Source organism: Mustela erminea, chromosome 3 (assembly GCF_009829155.1).
Source record: "Mustela erminea isolate mMusErm1 chromosome 3, mMusErm1.Pri, whole genome shotgun sequence".
In the NCBI taxonomy this organism is placed as follows: Eukaryota; Metazoa; Chordata; class Mammalia; order Carnivora; family Mustelidae; genus Mustela; species Mustela erminea.
This window is the reverse complement of record NC_045616.1, coordinates 63,861,826-63,883,169: the sequence shown is the minus strand read 5'-3', so window position 1 is coordinate 63,883,169 and position 21,344 is coordinate 63,861,826. Positions and strand designations below refer to the sequence as shown.

General features: G+C 35.1%; 1 protein-coding gene across 1 annotated transcript in view; it reads right to left on the bottom strand.

Annotated features, from left to right (window-relative positions):
- ANKRD31 (ankyrin repeat domain 31) overlaps positions 1-21,344 on the bottom strand; it is a 148,545-nt gene that overhangs the window by 21,940 nt on the left and 105,261 nt on the right. Inside the window, exons 21-23 of the mRNA XM_032335946.1 lie at positions 19,579-19,666; positions 12,726-12,822; positions 7,824-8,829 (exon numbers count right to left, since the gene is read on the bottom strand). Coding sequence (XP_032191837.1) covers positions 7,824-8,829; positions 12,726-12,822; positions 19,579-19,666 — 1,191 coding nt within the window. The remainder of the gene's footprint in view (positions 1-7,823; positions 8,830-12,725; positions 12,823-19,578; positions 19,667-21,344) is intronic.

Here is a 21,344-nt window from a genome sequence, read left to right as displayed (position 1 = left end):
AAGTACAGGAAGGTATGATGACAACAGCATATCAAATAGAGAATATCAAATAAAGAGACGGAAGTTATAAAAAAGAACCAAACAGAAGTTATGGACTTGAAAAGTACAATAACTAAAATGAAAAATTTACTAGAGGGGTTCAACAGATTCATAATGCAGAAGAAAGAATTAATAAACCTGAAGAGATCAATAGAGAGTATGAAGGCTGAATAAAACAAAGAAAAAAGGATGAAGAAAAATGAAAAAGCCTCAAAGAAATGTGGGACACCATTAAAAACACTAACGTGTGCATAATGGGAGTACTAGAAGGACAAGAGAGAGAAAAAGGAACAGAAAACATACTTGAAAAAATAATGGCTGAAAACTTTCCAAATTTACTGAAAAACATTTATCTGCGTTTTCAGGAGGCTCAGTGGCTTCCCATTAGGATAAACATGAAAAAATTCATAAACAGAAACATGCTGAAAGTCAAAGACAATGAGAAAATATTAAAAGGAACAAGAGAAAAATGACTCTTCACTTACAAGGTAACCCCAAGAAGATTACTAGCTGTCTTCTTATCGGAAAAAAATGGAGGCCAGAAGCAGTGGAATAATATATTCAAAGTGTATAAAGAAAAAAGTGTCAATCAAGAATCCTATATCTAGCAAAGCTATCTTTCCCAAAAATAAAATTAAATAAAAACATTCCCAGGTAAACAAAAATGGAGAGAATTTGTTGCTAGCATACCTGCTAAGAAATACCAGAGAAGTTTTTCACACTAAAAGCAAATGACCCCAAATGGTAAAATGAATCCACATGAGAAAACAAATAGCATCAATAAAGGTAATTACACATTATAAAAGACAATCTGGACAAATATTTCTTCTCCTTTCTTCTCTTCACTGATTTAAAAAATAATTATATAAGACAACAGGTATATAATATACATATCTGGAAATAGCAAAAAGGAGATGAGTGGGAGTAACAGATGGTAACTCAAATCCACAGGAACAAATGAAGAGAATTGGAAAGGGTAAATAAGATTAATATAACAAAATCTATAAACATACACTTGCTTTTTTCTCTTTCTTTACAAATCACAAAATCTTATAAAGTCATAATTATAACAATGAATTGTTACATTTATAACATTTATATATATAATATATATTATAATAATATTACAAAAAGGGGTAAAGAGGGATAGAGCTATGTAGGAATTACAGTTCTTTGTCTCACTAGAATTAGGTTAGTATAAATTTAAAGTTGATTCTGATAAATGAAGATGTCCTAGGGTAAGCACTATGGAAATACCTTGAAAAATACAGTGAAAAAAAGTCACTAAAGAAATGAAAATGCGGGGTGCCTGGGTGGCTCAGTGGGTTAAAGCCTCTGCCTTCGGCTCAGGTCATGGTCCCAGGGTCCTGGGATCGAGCCCCACATCCGGCTCTCTGCTCAGCGGGGAGCCGGCTTCCTCCTCTCTCTCTGCCTGCATCTCTGCCTACTTGTGATCTCTCTCTGTCAAATAAATAAATAAAATCTTAAAAAAAAAAAAAAGAAATTAAAATGCTACAATGTAAAATATTCATTTAATGCAAAAGAAAGTAAAAAAGTAGTACAGAGGAACAAAAAAGACGTGAGACATATTGAAAATAAAAAGTAAAACAGTAGACATAAATCCAATAATATTAATAACATTAATTGAATAAGAGTGGATTATGAAACTTACCCAAAAGGCAACGGTTGTCAGACTAAGTTAAAAAAACAAGATCCAATTTAGCAATTTGTGAATACACAAAACAGACTAAATTCAAAGAGACAAGTAAATTGAACATGAAAGGATGGAGAAATATATATCATGGAAACAGCAACCTCAAAAACAAAAAACAAAAAAACTACCCCCAAACCAAACCAGAGCAGCTATACTAGTATCACACAAAATAGATTTTAGAACAAAAAATGTTACTAGAGGGGCACCTGGGTGGCTCAGTGGGTTAAGCCTCTGCCTTCAGCTCAGGTCACAATATTAGGGTCCTGGGATTGAACCCTGCATTGGGCTCTTTGCTCAGCAGGGAGCCTGTTCCCCCCCTCACCCCACCTGCCTCTCTGCCCACTTGTGGTCTCTGTCAAATAAATAAATAAAATCTTAAAAAAAAAGTTACTAGAGATAATAAGGGACATTTTTTAATGAGGAGAGGGCTGATGCATCAGGAAGATATTATAATTATAAACACACATGCACCTAATGAAAGAGCACTGACACCAATGAAGCAAAAATTAACATAAATTAAGGGTAAAAAAGACAACTCAACAGTAACAGAACTCCACTTTTTTTTCTATTAACAACACAACTCCACTTTCAGTAACGTCTAGGACAAACAGCAGAAGATCAATGAGGAAAGAGATAGCTTGAGCAACACTGTAGACCAACTAGACCCAACAGGCATCTATAAAAATCTTCTCATAACCACAGAAGAATATTCTTCTCATGTGCTCATGGAGGTTTTTTTTTAAGATGGCTATCAGCTGGTTAAGCCATAAAATAAATCTCAGAAAATTTAAAAGGATTGAAATAATACTGAGTATATTCTCTAAATGCAACAGAATGAAATTAGAAATTAATAATAAAAAATGGAACACTCACAGTTATGTGGAAATCAAACAATATACTCCTAAATTACTAATGAGTTAAAGAGGTAACTTAGAAAATACTTTGAGATGAATGAAAATGAAAATACAACATACCAAGAACTATGGGATGTAGCAAAAGCAGTGAGTTAAAGGAAAATTTATAGCTGTAAATGCCTATATCAAAAAAGAAGAAAAATCGCAAATCATTAACCTAAACTTACACTGATGACACTGGAAAAAGAACAGCAAACTAAACCAAAGTAAGCAGAAAGGACAAAATAAGTATTAGAGTGGAAATAAATAAAAGAGTCAACAGAAAAACAATAGATAAAATCAGTAAAATCAGAAGTGATTTCCTTGAAAATATTAACAAATCTGACAAAGCTTTAGCTAGACTGACCAAGAAAAATAAATGAAGAAACTCAAATTACTGAGGTCAATAATGAAACTGGGTACACTGCTATTGAACCTAGTGAAATAAAAAGGATTACAAGGGAAAGTATCAAGAATTCTATGCCAATAAATAAGACATAACAGACAAATTTCTAGAAAAGATAAAAACTATCAAAAATGATTCAAGAAGAAATAATATGAAAAAAAAAAAAAAGGTAAGTAAAGAGATTAAGTTAACAGTAAAAAACTACCTACAAAAAAAAAATAAAATAGAGGAGTCAAGATGGCGGAGAAGTAGCAGGCTGAGACTACATCAGCTAGCCGGAGATTAGCTAGATAGCTTATCTAAAGATTGCAAACACCTACAAATCCATCGGCAGATCGAACAGAAGAAGAACAGCAATTCTGGAAACAGAAAAAAAAATAAAATAAATCCCAGGTACAGATGGCTTCATTGATGATTATTATCAAATATTTAAAGAAGACTTAAAACCAATATTTTGTTATTACCAATATTCCAAAAGATAGAAAAAGAGAAACACTTTTATAAGATGAGTATTACCTTAATATGAAACCAGACAAATACAAGAAAACTACAGACCAATATCTTCAATAATATGGATGCAAAAATCCTCAACAACCTACCAGAAAACCACATCCAGCAACATAGAAAAAGAATTATATACCATGACCAAGTATGATTTGTCTGCTTTTCCAGGAATGTAAGGTTGGTTTAATATCCAAAGATCAAATAGTATTATACACTGTGTCAACAGACTACAAACCAAAATCCACATGATCATCTCAACAGATGTAGAAAGAACATTTGACAAAATCTAATATCCTTCATGATAAAAACAATTCAAGAAACTAGGAAAAGAAAGAACTTGCTCAGCCTGATAAAGAGCATTTATGAGAAAACCTACAGCTAACATTATATTTAACAGTGAAAGACTAAATTTTTTCTAAGAAACATAGTCTTAGGTAAAAAAATAGAAGTTTGAACACATTATTTTATTTCAACACTGTACTGGAGGTTTTAGCCAATGCAGCCAGACAAAAAAGAAATAAAAAGCATTCACAATGGAAAGAAAGAAGTAAAACTGTCTTTATTATAGACAACATATTCATCTATATAGAAATTCAATGAAATCTTCAAAAATTTACAGGATGAAGTGACTTTAGCAAGGTTGTATGATAATATCTCAATATACAAAAAACAACTATATTTCTACCTATTAGCAATAAATTGAAACTTTAAAAATGTCATATATAACACCATCAAAAACATGAAATGCTTAGAGATAAATCTGATAAAAGTTGTGAAAGACCTGTATATTGACTCCTACAAATGCTGGGAAAAAAAGAGAAGACCTAAATTAACAAGAGCTGTATCATGTTTGTGGTTTAGACAACTTAATATTGCTAAAATGTCATTTGTCTCAAAATTACAGATTCAACTCAATACCATTAAAAACAATAGCACTGCCTTAAAAAAGAAAAGAAAAGAAAGAACTGAGAAACTCACTCTAAAGTTCATATGGGATTGCAAATGACCTAGAATAACCAAAACACTTTAGAAAAGGGAGAACAAAATTGAAGGACTAACACCACCTGATTTCTTAAAAAAGATTTTTAAATTTATTTGAGAGAGTGAGTACACATGCATGAGCCGGGAGAGAGCCAGAGAAGGGAGAGGGATAAGTCAACTCCATGCTGAGTGTGGAACTTGACATGGGGTTCAATCTCACAACTCTGAGATCATGACCTGAGCTGAAACCAAGAGTCAACTTGCTTAACCAACTGAGACACCCACCCAAGTGCCCCAACACTACTGTGTAGTAACTATACAATCAGTGTTACTGATTCCAACACTTATTATAGAGCTACACAATCCAGGTGGCATTCACAGTAAGACAGATAAGTTAAACAGAATAGGGAATCCAGAAATAGGCACATATATGAAACAAATGATTTTCTGCAAGGGTGCAAAGACAATTTAACAAAGGGTAATTTTTTGAACACATGTTGCTGGAAGAACTGAATATCCAAATTCAAAAATATGAATGGGGATCCTACTTTGTACCACATACAAAAATTAATGGATCATAAACTTAAATTCTAGGAGAAAATCTTTGTGACCTTGGGTTAGACAAGAAACTCTTAGATATGCTACTAAAAACATAATCAGTGAAAGAAAAGAGCAAATTGCTAAGTTGTACTACATCAAAATTTTAAACTTCTGTTCTTTATAAGATAATTTTATTTTATTTATTTATTTTTAAAGATTTTATTTATTTATTTGACAGAGAGAGATCACAAGTAGACAGAGAGGCAGGCAGAGAGAGAGGGAGGGAAGCAGGCTCCCTGCTGAGCAGAGAGCCCGATGCGGGCCTCGATCCCAGGACCCTGAGACCATGACCTGAGCCGAAGGCAGCGGCTTAACCCACTGAGCCACCCAGGCGCCCTATAAGATAATTTTAAGAGAATGAAAAGACAAGCCATAGACTAAGAGAAGATATGTGCAAAGCATGTTTGATAAAAGACTTATGTCCAAAATATATCAAAACAAATTAAAAATGAAATAAAAGAACAGGCAACTAATTAAAAAATGGGCAAATACTTGAAAAGAAGCTTCACCAAAGAATAAATATGGGTGACAAATAGGACATGAAAAGATGCTCAACATAACTAATCATTATGCAAATTAAAACCACAATGATAAACTGTTATATATATATACATTTTACATACATATATCTACATTACATGTTAGTATGGTTAAAGTTAACAGATTGATCATACTAAGTGTTAGCTAAGAAGGAATGTGGAGGAACTAGAATAGTCACACACAGCTGATGGGAATGTAAAATGTCATAAACAACGTTGACCGTTTCTTAAAAAGTTAAATGTATACTTACCATATTTAATCCAGCCATTCCACTCCTAGGTATTTACCCAAGAAAAGCAAAAGCCTATGTCATACCAGAATTTGTACACCAGTGTTCAAAGTAGCTTTATTTGTGATAGTCAGCAACTGGAAACAACCTAAATGTCTATCACAGATAAAATGAAAAACTGTAGTTTGTCCTACATACTACACAACAATAAAAAAGGAATTAACTACTTACGCATGCTCTAATGGCAATGATTCTCAAATAATTATGTTTGGAAAAAGAAGCCAGATAAAAATGAATACATATGGTTTAACACCATTTTTACAGAATTCTCAGACATTTAAGCTAAAGTAGAGGGACAAAAAGCACAACAATAATTGTCTAGAGCTCGGCATGGGAAAAAAGGGTTATGAAGGAGGCATACAAAAGGGCAAAAAGATACTTTTGAGGTGATGGATTTGTTCATTACCTTGTTTGTGGTCATGATTTCATAGGTGTATACATGTGTCAAAATATGTCAAATTGCATAATTTAAATACATGTAGTGTATGTTAATCATATCTCAGTAAAGCTGTTAATAGCTGAAATATGAAAAGTTATATTGAAATTTTATTACAGCTGTCAACATTTGAGTTAACATAACTAATTTACTAACTAAAATCTGAGTTGCTTTGGCTAATCTGAAGTAGGTACTACTTAGCAATAAATTCATTGACAGACAAGCAAATAGAACATCAAGGGACCTGAGATCAAGCTACTAACTTGGTCTTTACACTATAGTTTGGAATTTTAAAATTATTATTTTTTTTGCTCCTAACTTAAAGGTAAAGTCTATCAGGAAAAGCCTTATTAACCAGAAATGGAAGGACAGGAAACAGTGGTCATTCAGATTAAATTCCAGTTACCCAGGACTGATTTCTGTTCAACTGGTGGTCCCTGAGCAAAGAAGCATTCGAGGATTCTCACAATCACTGCCACTCGGAATTCCTCATTCAAAAAGTGAATGTGGGCAAAGGAGAAAGGAAGTCTCTTTTGTAGGCATTTCTAGTAGAAAGATTTCTTTCCTTTTCTATTTTTATGCATTGTGATATTGTTTTAATTGAGTTAGATTTATCCAAACTCCAAGTTACTTCTTGTTCCTAAACTGAGCTCCTGTGGAAGAATTTATACTTATCCCTTATCAGGGGAAGTTTTAGCAGTATACAGTACTTCCCTAAACTCTGGAACCAAAGATAGCTCCAATTTGTTATGGCTATGTTGTTCTTAAATCCTTCCTGAGGCAATATAATTGACTAATTCTGTCTTTAGAGCCCAAAGGTGCTGTGACCAAAATGTATAAAGCAATCCTAAAAGCACGATTTCATTAAGAACACAATGTTATACCCTCTCATTCAAGAAACTTAGCCAAACCCTATTTCTCTAATTAGAGCTAAAGGCCTACACTTTTTTAAAAAAAGATTTTATTTACTTATTTGGCAGAGAGAGATCACAAGTAGGCAGAGAGACAGGCAGAGAGAGAGAGAGAGGATGAAGCAGGCTCCCTGCCGAGCAGAGAGCCCAACGAGGGACTCGATCCTAGGACCCTGAGATCATGACCCGAGCCGAAGGCAGAGGCTTAACCCACTGAGCCACCCACGAGCCCCACTTTTTCATAGCAACCTTTATTAACTTATTTATAAAATTACATGATTTTAGGGCGCATGAGTGGCTCAGTCATTGGGCATCTGCCTTTGGCTTGGGTCATGATCCCAGGGTCCTGGGATTGAGCCCTGCGTCAGGCTCCCTTCTCGGTGCAGAGCCTGCTTCTCTCTCCCTCTCCCACTGTTTGTGTTCCCTCTCTCGCTGTGTTTCTCTCTGTCAAATAAATAAAACCTTTTTTAAAAAATATTACATGATTTTAGAGGAAAAAAAATAGGATACCTGTGTTTTGAATTCCAGAATGTTATTTCCTGGATTAATTCTTCCGAGTAATATAAGATCCTTTATCTGCATGCATTTCTTTCTAGGAGCTGTGCTGTAGTTTAAAGGCTTTTTTATAGTACGTTGACGGCCACACCTAGAGGAAGAGGAACTCTGACTGTCATTAGCATGCGGAACACCAAAAGCTGATTTTTTAAGATATGATTTCATCTGATGCCCAGTATTGTTGTCTAAGACATCAGTCCCTTGATGTGCCAAGGATTCTAATGTTCCTGTAGGTGGTTGCTGGGAAGCTCTTTTCCTCTTTCCTCCTTTTGGATCACAACTGGTAGAATCCTGATCACAAATAACAGTTGATGGATGGGCATCATTTCTGGCAAGTATGCTTGTAGTCTCTGAAATATGTAATGCACCAGTTACGGCTGAGGGACTACTATAGGATTCATGCCCTTCGGCCAGAGTTTCTGTAAGAAACTCTTTTTCTTTTTGCGAATGTTCTGCTTGAGCAATAAAAGCAATAGGTTGGGATGGTAATTTAATCTTCTTACTGCCATTTGAATGTCTGGATTTTGATAACCCGCCCAGGGTACAGTCACTGACATTTTGTTTAGAATTCAGTTCATTTCCAGAAAATTCTTCCCTTCTCACTGTTTCTGAGTTTACACAGGTGTTGGTATTTTGGCTGCCTTTCCACATTTGCAGAGTCAACTGTGTTTCCTGCATTCTTCCACAAATAAGGCCTACAGGAGAAAGTGAACCTGACTGAGATTGCAATGGATTTTCCAGACCGGTAAACTCTTGGATGTCCTTTTCACTAGAGGTTTCTGAGCTAGATGGCAGCTTCCTCAGACTGGGACCAGACAAAGATGTAATGTTTTTATAGTTTTGAATTTTCTGGCTAATTTTTTTCTGTTTTTTTGCTGCAACTAAAAGGTTCTTCTGTCTTGTGGCCAAGTTAGCCAGCTGTTCTCTCAGGACTCCTTGCTTAAATGATTCTATGGACACCCTAGAAAAAGAAACAGAAAGAGGAAACAATACAAAAACTGTAGAGAACTTTTTTTTAGTAGTCATTTAGATTTTAAAGGTACTTTGTCTCCATTTAAATTTAATCAGCCCAAAGTACACAAGAGTCTATTTTTGCAATTAATTTCCTCTGAGAGTAAATGACTCTTAATATGAACACTACTGCCTTTTCATTGAGGTGATGGTTTGGTTATCCACATTTACATTATTTACCAGTTGTTAGTCAACTATGAAAATGAAACAAAACTGTAATTGTTTAGTTGGAAGGTAGCAACTGATGGCCAAGGAGGAATACCATTCTTTAAATTTGGAGTTTGCTTACCTGTTTATAGGGGAAAGGTATATCAGGAAGTAACATTTGGGAATAAGTTCCACTTAAGTTCCCTTAGGGGAAGTGAGACTGTTTTGTGAGTAATCAGATCTGGGCTAGACCTGAGAAATGTCAGTCCATCAAGTAATTACTGCAATTATACTTTAAACCTGTACTGAAGCAGTTTCAGGTCCAGAGGGACTACCCAGACAAACATTATCCTGTGTGACTATAAAGGGCTGGATTTTGGAAGAAAATGGCTGATCCACACACCTTTTTTTTTTTTCTGATTATACCCACTTATGCTATAGTGGCCTTCAGGATACTAGACTCTTTTGTTTACAGTAGTTCTCAAACTTTTTGGTTTTATGACATTTTTATACTCTTAAAAATTATTGAGGAACCCTATCAACAGTAGCCAAACTATGGAGAGAGCCCAAATGTCCACTGACTGATGAATGGATAAAGAAGTTGTGGTATGTATATACAGTGGAATATTAGCCAGCCATAAAAAAGAATAAAATCTTGCCATTTGCAATGATATGGATGGAGCTAGAGTGCATTATGCTGAGTGAAATAATCCAGTCAGAGAAAAACAAGTACCATATGATCTAACTTATATTTGGAGTTTAAGAAAGAAAACAGATGAACATATGGTAGGAGGGAAAACAAAAAAAGAAGAGAGGAAAACAAGTCATAAGGGACTTAACAATAGAAAACAAACTGAAGGCTGATGGAAGGAGGTAGGTGGCGGGTGGGCGAGATGGGTGAAGGGTATAAAAGAGGGCACTTGTTTGATGAAAAAAAAATTATTGAGGAACCCAAAGGGCTTTTGTTCAACCAACCTCTGGTTGTTGCCAGAGGTAGAAGGTGGAGGGTGGGTAAAATGGGTGAAGGGAGCCAAAAGGCTGTTTTAGAAAATAAAACTGTTTTAGAAAATAAAACAAATTTTTAAAACACAAGACTATACAAGCATACATCCCATTAGCTATTAGAATAATGATACCATCACAGTTCATGTGGCCTCCAGAAAATTCCATTACACACTCATGAGAGAATGAGAGCCAAAAAGGCAAATAACATCTTAGTTTTATTACAAAAATAGTTTTGACTTCACGCATCCCTTGAAGTGGTCTCAGGGACCCTCAGAGATCGCCCTTAAGCAGCTGCTTTAAGGACAGCAATAGTATAGATATCTGTTTCAGCTATCACAGTCTGGATGTTGGTATTGAATTCCAAGAAGAACGGATGTTAAAATGAGTAGCAGAGGGACGCCTGGGTGGCTCAGTTGGTTAAGCAGCTGCCTTCGGCTCAGGTCATGATCCCAGCGTTCTGGGATCGAGTCCCACATCGGGCTCCTTGCTCGGCGGGGAGCCTGCTTCTCCCTCTGCCTCTAGCCTGCCGCTCTGTCTGCCTGTGCTTGCGCTCTGTATCTCTCTAACAAATAAATAAAATCTTTAAAAAAAAAAAATGAGTAGCAGATGTAAGTGGAAGAAGCAGGAAGAAGTTAGAAAAGCAAACAACTAGTAGCATAAAATGCAGGAAGCTGGATTGAGGAGAAAGAAAAAATTAGTAATATCACATTTAAAACAAAGTTCAGACAGAAAAATAAAAGTGCATTTTAGATTACAAGATTTTAAGTTTTACAGCAAGATTAATAAGGATTTACACACCTGCAAACCCAACTGATCGGGAACTTTGCAAAATTCTCAGTATATTGTTAGTCATAGGACCTAAAAGAAAAATTGAAGCTAGCCTTCTCCAGTATCCTAGAAAATATCCTGCAGTCAATTACCCACCTATAGGTCTTATAAGTTCACTTGCTTTATACTGACAGAAAAATTAGGAAACAGACAAGAATTTATGATACTTATCATTGGAGAAAAAAGCACAATGAAGACAGAAGACTTATAAATGAAAATAAAAAACTGAATTTTAAATAGGTTCAGAAAAAAATTGAATATGCAATAGATGTCAAATGTTTACAAGAACATAAAGGAAATTAGAAAGATAACATGTGAAAAAAGAATAAAGTCAAAAGGTACCTGCAAAGTCATATTTCACTGCAGCATTATTAACAATAGCTGAGACATGGAAACAACCTACATATCCATCAAAGGATAAAGAAAGGGACGCCTGTGTGGCTCAGTTGTAAAGCGTCTGCCTTCAGCTCAGGTCATGATCCCAGAGTCTTGGGATTGAGCCCCACATTGGGGCTCAGCAAGAAGCCTCCTCCCTCTTACATCCCCCCCCTGCTTGTGTTCCCTCTCTTGCTCACTATCTCTCTGTCAGATAAATAAATAAAATCTTTTTAAAAAAAAGGATAAAGAAAATGTGGTATATATACACTATACACACACAGAAAAATATTATTCAGCCATAAAAAAGAAATAAATCTTGTCATTTTTTATAACATGCACAGACCTTGAGGGCATATTAGGTAAAATAAGTCATAAAAAGAAAAACAAATTCTGTATGGTCTCACTTATATGTGGAATCTAAAAAACCACAAAAACTGAACACACAGATACAGAGAACAGATGGTGGCTGCCAGAGGTAGAAGATGGAGGGTGGGTAAAACGGGTGAAGGGAGCCAAAAGGTACAAACACCCAGTAATAAAATAGGTAAGTCTTGGGGATAGAATGTACAGCACGGTGACTATAGTTAATAATACTCTATTGTATATTTGAAAGTTGCTAAGAGACATCATGACCAAAAAAAAAAGTCATATATAGCTAAGTCTATGAAAAACTAATAAAAATAATGCCCAAATAAAAAAAATAGAACATTTTAAAAAAAGATTTTATTTATTTATTTGACACACACAGAGAGAGATCACAAGTAGGCAGACAGGCAGGCAGAGAGAAAAAGGGGGAAGCAGGCTTCCTACTGAGCAGAGAGCCTGACTCGGGGCTTAACTTAACCATGACCTGAGCTGAAGGCAGAGGCTTAGCCCATTGAGCCACCCAGGTATCCCATCTTTCTCTTTTTTTATTATTATGTTCAATTAGCCAGCATAGAGTGTACATCATTAGTTTTTGATGTAGTGTTCAATGATTCATTAGTTGCATGTAACACATTTTTCTCAAGAAAAGGACAAAAAATGGTATATAACCAGTATCATCATGAAGCTTCATGATGAAGCTTCTTAAAAATTCTGAGAGTTTAGAAATACACAAAACTAAATAATATACACGGTTACATTGCTTAGAAAGACAGTATTTGTGATAGCAAAAGGAAAAGTTTGTAATGTGAAAAATCTGAGTTCACTATGGAAAGAAATTTATTTTGGGATTTAGGAACAGAGACACTTTCACAAAACTCTTGGCTGTAGACAAGTTTTTAAGACACTAAAATGTCTTTTTCTGAATATTTCAAGTAATAAAATAGAAAAATATATTTCTGGGAAGTACAATTACCCATGGAGGTAATAGAGTAGACGACCTCATAATGTCATTCTTTGGTCCGAAGCAACAATTGCACTCTTAAGAAATTTTAGATCTAACTCTTGTAACTAAAAAGGGGTAAATTATGAACACTCTAAAGCATTCCTTTTTTTTCCACTCACCTGTATTTTTTAGCCAGATCATCTCTTTCTGCCTTCTGTTTGGCAAGCACATTATCCATAACCTCTTTTACCTCTAACATCTTTTCAATGTATTGTTCTGGAAACATAGTAATAAAAAAGTCAGTTAATTGAGAGATAGCAAATGTTAAATTTGATCACCCAGGACTCAACCTTATTGTTACTTTTAAAAAGCCATTATTTCTCTACCTGCTCCCTAGTATCAGTGGCCCAGATACATAAATCAAGGCCCACTGAATTATGCCATCCTATGGAAGTACCCTGAATACAGCAGGCCAGTCTGCGTACTAATGCTGCTACTCCACTAAGCTCTGCAAACCTGGACAAGTCACATGACCTCTATAGTCCTCTTACTCATCTGTGAAATAAGGTTAGTAAAGAAAGATAAATAGGAAAATGACTATTTTGTTAAAATTACTTTTTAAAATACAAAAGGAATACATTGTAAAAAAAAATTCAAACAATATGAATGTTTACACAGAAGAATAATACCCCCCCCCTCGCTTTTTCTCTTTTTCACTCCACAAGAGACTATTAATCCCTTGGTAGCAGTGTCTTTGTTTGTGCATGAAAAAATTTTTAATATATTTAATGTATAATTCTATATATTTATACTATATGTAATTATAATATTATATGTGCTTAAAAATAAGAAGGATGCTATCAGTTCTTGTTCTTTACACTTAACACTTAAATAGGACTATATGATATCTAAGGTTACTTAAAGATGTATATAAAATTATTTCTATAATAATTACTTAAAATTTTCTTACTTTCTTCCACTGCTTCCTAAGTAAAGGTCACTACCTCCCTCACCCACCACAAATCCACAAGATTTACACATAAATGTCAATTAAATCCAGATTCTCAAACAGTAAAAGGAAAGGCTTAGACGAATACATTTTACTTCTTTAAGCTACTTGTTATTTATTTCACTTTTGGCTTTGTTTCTAAATTTTTTCCCAATTATTTTAGACCAATGCATATTTTTCTATATAATTTAAAGAAAATAAGTGGTGGGAAATGAAATCAAGCTCAGAGCATGAATTTGTTCCCTTTGCAAATCAGACAAATGATTTGATTAGCACAGAATCAGTGTTCCCATAGTAGTTTCTGTCTTGTTATTACTATGATCGAGGATTAATTTTATATGATGCATGTGCCAAAAAAGGGGGGAAACCTGGATGATCATTAAAAATTTATATATAAATTTGTTCAGCAGATTTGACATTATTTAATAAAAGATGTTCATACTATGTACCCTGTCACATTGAGGTTTTCTAACTGAATTTTAAATCACAGATAAAATTAACATTATCATAGTAACATAGAAGATTCTCTATATTTCTATAAAAAAGGATATAGGGACGCCTGGGTGGCTCAGTCGGTTAAGCCACTGCCTTCAGCTCAGGTCATGATCTCAGGGTCCTGGGATTGAGTCCCGCATCGGGATCCTTGCTCAGCAGGAAGCCTGCTTCTCTCTCTGCCTCTGCCTGCCACTTTGTCTGCTTGTGCTTGCACTCTCTCTCTCTCTAAATAAATAAAATCTTTTAAAAAAATCTCTTAAAAAATACAAATAAAAAGGATATAAAGAATTTTACATTAATTTGATACTATATACTTATTGCCAGGTACATTAATCAGTGGTATCTTAGTGAAAAACTAGAAGTTGCCCTAATATATGTAAGATTTTAATATATGATAATAAGGCATTATAACAAAAGGAGAATGACAGAAATTATTCAACAAATAGAGGAGGCAAATAGAGTAGCAATATGGGGATGGGAGACTCTATTCTATCTTTATCTTGTGCCACATGTGGAAAGAGATTTCAAATGAATAAAGGAGTTGAAACACTTAATTAAAAAATAACATATGAAATGTTCAAAGTAAACATTTTTCTGGTCAGTATGGTTGAGGCACTAAAGATATTTGATACCCAAGTGAATGCAAGACATCTATAAAAAAAAACTTAACAAAGAAATGTACACAATGAGATTCATTATTTTCAGATCCCTCAGCCAGATCAAAGATATAGAAGGTTTCAGAATACGGAGGTGGTGAATTTGTAAAGATACTTCAGAGAGCTATTGCTCGACTGGATGGGAATCTCCAATATGAGCAGCTAAAGTGAGAGGTGAGAGGTTTCTCTCCTTATTCAAGCCTAATAGGGGTGGGGTGGGCAGTCTCTCAATGGATTGTTGAAGACAGTAATAATTTTCTTTTGAGGTGATGATGGACTCACATCTGGCTTCTTCCTTGAACATCAAAAGGTTGAGACCCTGCAGAGCAAGAGGTTTGAACAGCTGGGGAAAGGGAAAGCTGCTGCTAGAAATTAACAGTCCTCCCTTCTAACCACTGGTTCAGAGTGCTAGGATCCTGAGGACTTGGTGTGAAGCCTGCCTGTGATCCTGACTATGATGGCTTCTCCTTCAGAGAAAGAGTCTGTATAGGGTGGGATACAAAAAAAAAAAAAAAAAAAAAAAAAAAAAAGACAGAGGAGGGGGAGGGGGAGGGGGAGGAAGAGGAGGGATGGGTGGAGGAGAAGGAGGAGGGAAGGATGGAGGAAGAGGTGGAGGTGGAGGAGGAGGAGGAGGAGGATCTTTTGCCAAAGACTGATGGAGTCAATAGCAGTCAGTATTTAGTTACTAGTCAAGAACTCTAGAGTCCCATTGCATTCCTCTCCTCCTGTAAAGGGGCAGTAAGATGAAAATAGAGGGATCCTGATGAAAAAGAATAAAATTACATTATAAAGCATAGGGATGGGCAGAGGAGAAAAGTTTCTAATCTTAAAAGCATGAAAAGAAATAGCAAAGGAAAAAGGCTGATACATTTTACTATATAGAATTTGAAAATATATGTACTTAAGCATAAATTAACACATTACACATAAAGACAGTTAAGTAGTTGAAAAACATATTTGCAGCAGTTATGGCAGAAAAGGGGTCAATAACTTGATTACATAAAATAGCTCCAATTTATTAATGGACAAAGGAACAGTCAATTCACAAAGCAGGAAATAAAACTAAAGTAAAAATACCACTAATAATAAGGCAAGTGAAAATATAAGACACTCTTCTTATTAAACTATTCAAATTAAGTTAAATGAAAATACTGATGCTATTAGCAGGGCAAAGGAAAACAAACACTAATGTGTGTTGGTGAAAGTACAAATTGAATTAGTATTTAATATTTAATGAAATAATTTATCGATATAAAGCAATAGATTTTAAAATGTTTACATATTTTTGACCCAGTAGTTCCAATTCTGTTAATATTACCTAAGGAAGATATATGCTATAGAATAGCAAAAAAATTGGAAAAATGTAAATGCTCAACAAAAATGGAAAAATTGAGCCCTGGAACATTAATAGAATACAATACTATGTAAACCACCACAAATAATGGTTATAAGGGAAAAAATGTTAAATTGGCAAATTTGGCATGATCCAAACTATTTTTTAAATAATTTTATTGAGGTATAACTGCATACCTAAGTTCTTAGAAAAAGAAAGAAAACAAATATTGTGGTGGGACAGTAGGTAATTTTAGCATATTTTTTATCCTTTTTTTTTGAAGTGTATTTTTATGTCTTTTAAAGAAAAAATTATAAAATTGGAAAATTCACCTTAGGTGTATAAGACATTATAAATACTAAATAAAATATATGAACTATTCACATTTGTTTGAGGGTATAAATTATTTTGTATTATTTTCCCCAAATCATAACATGTACCATGTATTAGACCAAGATGAAAGGTAGAATGGGTAGAATTTAAAAGGAAACACTTATTTATTTATTTATTTATATTATGTTATGTTAGTCACCATACTGTACTTCATTAGTTTTTGAGGTTGCATTCCATGACTCATTGTTTGCATATAATACTCATTGCTCCTCCATGCAATACGTACTCTCCTTAATACCCATCACCCGGCTACCCTATCCCCCTACCTCCCTCCCCTCTAAAACCCTCAGTTTGTTTCCTGGAGTACACAGTCTTTCATGGTTCCTCTCCCTCTCTGATTCCCCCCTTCATTTTTCCCTTCCTCTCCTAATGTCCTCCATGCTATTCCTTATGTTCCACAAATAAGTGAAACCATATGATAACTGACTTTCTACACTTGACTTCTATCACTTAACATAATCTCTTCCAGTCCCATCCATGCTGATGCAAAAGTTGGGTATTCATTCTTTCTGATGGCTGAGTAATATTCCATTGTATATATGGATCATATCTTTATCCATTTGTCTATTGAAGGGCATCTTGGCTCTTTCCATGGTTTGGGTATTGTGGACATTGCTGCTATGAACACTGGGGTGTATGTGGGCCTTCTTTTCACTACATTTGCATCTCTGGGGTAAATATGCAGTATTGCAATTACTGGGTCGTAGGGTAGCTCTATTTTTAACTTTTTGAGGAACCTCCACACTGTTTTCCGAAGTAGCTGCACCAACTTGCATTCTCATCAGCAGTGTAAGAAGGTTCCCCTTTTTCCACATCCTCTCCAACATTTGTTGTTTCTTGCCTTGTCGAATTTTGCCATTCTAACTGGTGTAAGGTGGTATCTCAATGTGGTTTTGATTTCCCTGATAACTAACAATGATGAACATTATTTCATGTGTCTGTTAGCCATCTATATGTCTTCTTTGGCTAAGTGTCTGTTTAAATCTGCCCATTTTTTGACCTGATTATTCGTTTTTCGGATGCTGAGTTTGAAAAGATCTTTATAGATCTCGGGTATCAGCCCTTTGTCTGTAGTGTCATTTGCAAATACCTTCTCCCATTCCGTGGGTTGCCTCTTTGTTTTGTTGACTGTTTCCTTTGCTGTGCAGAAGCTTTTGATCTTAATGAAGCCCCTGAAGTTCATTTTCACTTTTGTTTCCCTTGCCTTTGGAGACATGTCTTGAAAAAAGCTGCTATGCCCAATGTCAAAGAGGTTACTGCCTATGCTCTCCTCTAGAACTTTGATGGATTCCTGTTTCACATTGAGGACTTTCACCCATTGAGAGTTTATCTTTGTGTATAGTGTAAGCGAATGGTTGAGTTTCATTCTTTTATATGTAGCTGTCCAATTTTCCCAGCACCATTTATTGAAGAGACTGTCTTTTTTCCATTGGATATTTTTTCCTGCTTTGTCAAAGATTAGTTGACCACAGAGTTGAGGGTCCATATCTGGGCTCTCTATTTTGTTCCACTGACCTATGTGTCTATTCTTGTGCCAATACCATGCTGTCCTGATGATCACAGCTTTGTAATATAGCTTGAAATCAGGCAACGTGATGCCCCCAGCTTTTTCTTTTTTCAACATTTCCTTGGCGATTTGGATCTTCTCGTCCACACAAATTTTAGGATTGTTTTTCCAGCACTTTGAAAAATGCCATTGGTATTTTTATCAGGACGGCGTTGAAGGTATAGATTGTTTTGGGCAGTATAGACATTTAATAATGTTTATTCTTCCGACCCATGAGCACTGAATGTTTTTCCATCTTTTTGCGTCTTCTTCAATTTCTTTCATAAGTATTCTGTAGTTTCTAGAGTATAGACACTTCACCTCTTTGGTCAGGTTTATCCCAAGGTATCTTACAGTTTTGGGTGCTATTGTAAACTGAATAGATTCCCTAATTTCTCTTTCTACAGTTAGGTTATTAGTGTATAGGAAAGCAACTCATTTCTGTGCATTGATTTTGTATCCTGCCACATTACTGGATCGCTATATGAGTTCTGATAACGTAGGGGTGGAGTCTTTTGGGTTTCCCACAAAAAGTATCATGTCATCTGTGAAGAGAGTTAGTTTGACTTCTTCATTGAAATAATTTTTTAAAGACTATACAGTATGAACTAAGATAAGAGATGAACTAATAGGTATATCCTGTTACACAAAAGATTGATGAGATACTTCAAATTACTTTTTACCTAACTACTTAACATTCAGATCTGCACGTATCAGGAGCTAATTTCTTTTCTTTTCTTTTCTTTTTTTTTTTTAAAGATTTTATTTATTTATTTGACAGACAGAGACCACAAGTAGGCAGAGAGGCAGGCAGAGAGAGAGGAGGAAGCAGGCTCCCCGCTCAGCTGGGAACCCGATGTAGGACTCGATCCCAGGACCCTGAGATCATGACCTGAGCTGAAGGCAGAGGCTTTAACCCACTGAGCTACCCAGGTGCCCCTCAGGGGCTAATTTCTACCTTGTTAAGTTTTAACTCAAGAAAACACAACTGTGATCTATCAAAGATTTGCAAGCAGTCCCTGAAATTTTGAGAAATTCAGATTATTAGGTGGGGAATCAAAGTCAAATTTACGACTTTGCATCACTAGTGTTATGTAAATAGAAAGACATCTATGCAGCAACACATTTGCACGGTCTATCTGCTCATCTGAAAGGTATGGGGATTTTCCCTACTTGAGTCACAACTGCCTATTTCTTTTCTAATCTGTTTTTAAGGGTTCCATTAGCTGGGTGAAGCTGGAGGAGCTAAGGAGTAACATAATCTCATCTCTAGTCACTACCTTATGCTTTTTTCCCCACATATTCTTCTAAACACATCACCAGTGGGACCTTACCTCTGATCATTGTTCTAAGCGTCTCTCATATTACTTACTATACCTTGAGTCTAGAAGTATTTTGATCAACAATTACACTAATTACTGGTTTGCAAAAATGACTTCTAATACTCATTCCTGGTACTTTATTATCACATAAAAAAAAAAAAGATTACTTTTCAGCCACCATAAATAATCTTTGACAAAAACCTGTACCTTAAGAAGTGGAGGGAGTAATGACCTTGGATGTATGAAATAATCAAACTTGAGTATGGGTCCATATTTACCTGCATCTTCAGGGGTTCTTATTTCAAATTCTAGTAAATTTTCTTGTTTTTCTTCTATATCTTGTAGAATGGCACTGATGGTCTGATGCTATCAGATAAAAATATTAAAACTTATTACAGGAAGGTAGATATTTCTCTCTGATACACAATTGTCAAATGCACAGTAAAAGTGCTAAAGAAAGTTGCTAGAATACTCATTTTACTTTATGTTCGAAATGTATTCATGCTTTGTTTAAACTTAACTGTATAAATTGTTGCGTATTGGGGGGGGAGTAAACCTAAGTATTTTGATTTATGTAGCAGATCTATTCCTGATAAATAGAAGATACAAGTAGCAACCATATAAAGACTCATAATTTCTCACTGACTTCTGTTTTAATCATAGCTATAGGTGATAAAAGAACAACTCAACACATTATATTTAAAGATCACATATATGCAATAAATTCACTTTAAGGCTTTATGACTATCACTGCACACTATTAAAATCTCACACATAATCTTAAAAATACAAAACACAACTCTCTCAAAAATTCACAAATGGGAATTAAGGCCACCTCTCCATGCCCTTGTTAGTACTGACTATCTTGCTTGGAATGCCTTCAATTTACTTTGCCCAGATGCATCTCTTTCTTATGAGAGAAGTAATCATGAAGTGGATGCTGGGACTAGACTGCCTGGATGTGAATTCTGGCTTCACCTTTTCCTAGCTGGGTGGCTTCACATGTTACTTGTCCTCTCTTTGCCTGAATAGAGTAACATATGTAAAATGCTTCGGGCAGTGCCCGCAAAACATGAGAGCTCTGTAAGTACTGCTTATTATTATATAAAACCCGTATCATACATGAAACCTCTGACTAAGCTAATTTATACAGATTTCTCCTTTCTCAGAATCAGTTAAGAATTTTGGTGATATACAATTTACCATTAATATATATAATGTCTTACACATTATATTTCTCTATCAAGAAAATAACATCTTACATGGCAGGAGCAAAGCTTTTATATTTGTCACTGGTTTCCACAGTGTTGGATGTATAGCTGGTGCTTAATAAACAAAAACTGATGGACTGACTCATATTACCTATCCTTTCATATATTCTTAATATATATTCATTTAAACAATGTGACAGTCCTCAAAACTTTCTAGAGTACACTGCTCTGAAATTTTACTTTGGTGCCTACAGGGACATGAAAAATGCACATAATAAAATCACCCAATTATGTGGAAAAGCAATCTCACTGCTGTCATTTATGAAATACATCAGAGCAGAACTATAAAACATAGATATGCAAAACAAACAAAATGAGATTTATCTCTTTTTACACTGAATGGCTATAAAAGCAAACTAAAGGTCTGCATCTGAGCCCTAGCTAAGCCTCTATCCACAGGTTAGCATAAAGAAAACGTTTTTTGGTGCTGATTTTCCTTTTTGCTTTGCTCAGATTGTGGATGCACTCAGTCTTGGCTACCACAGGCAATAACCTTCAACTCCGCAACAGCTTTTCCTTGAAACTTCCCACCCTGAAGGAGCCAGCATAACTTTCCCTCTAAGATCCCCCTTCTTAATCCTCCATTACTGCTTATTTATCTTAAGAAACACCAAAAAAACCCACCCTGTGATGTTTTTGGAACAAGCAGCTTTAGACAGTTTATACTGTGCTTATGGAAAGCTTCACTCTAATTTTATTCCAAATTTCCTATTTTTTTTTTAAGATTTTATTTATTTATTTGACAGAGAGAGACCACAAATAGGCAAAGAGGC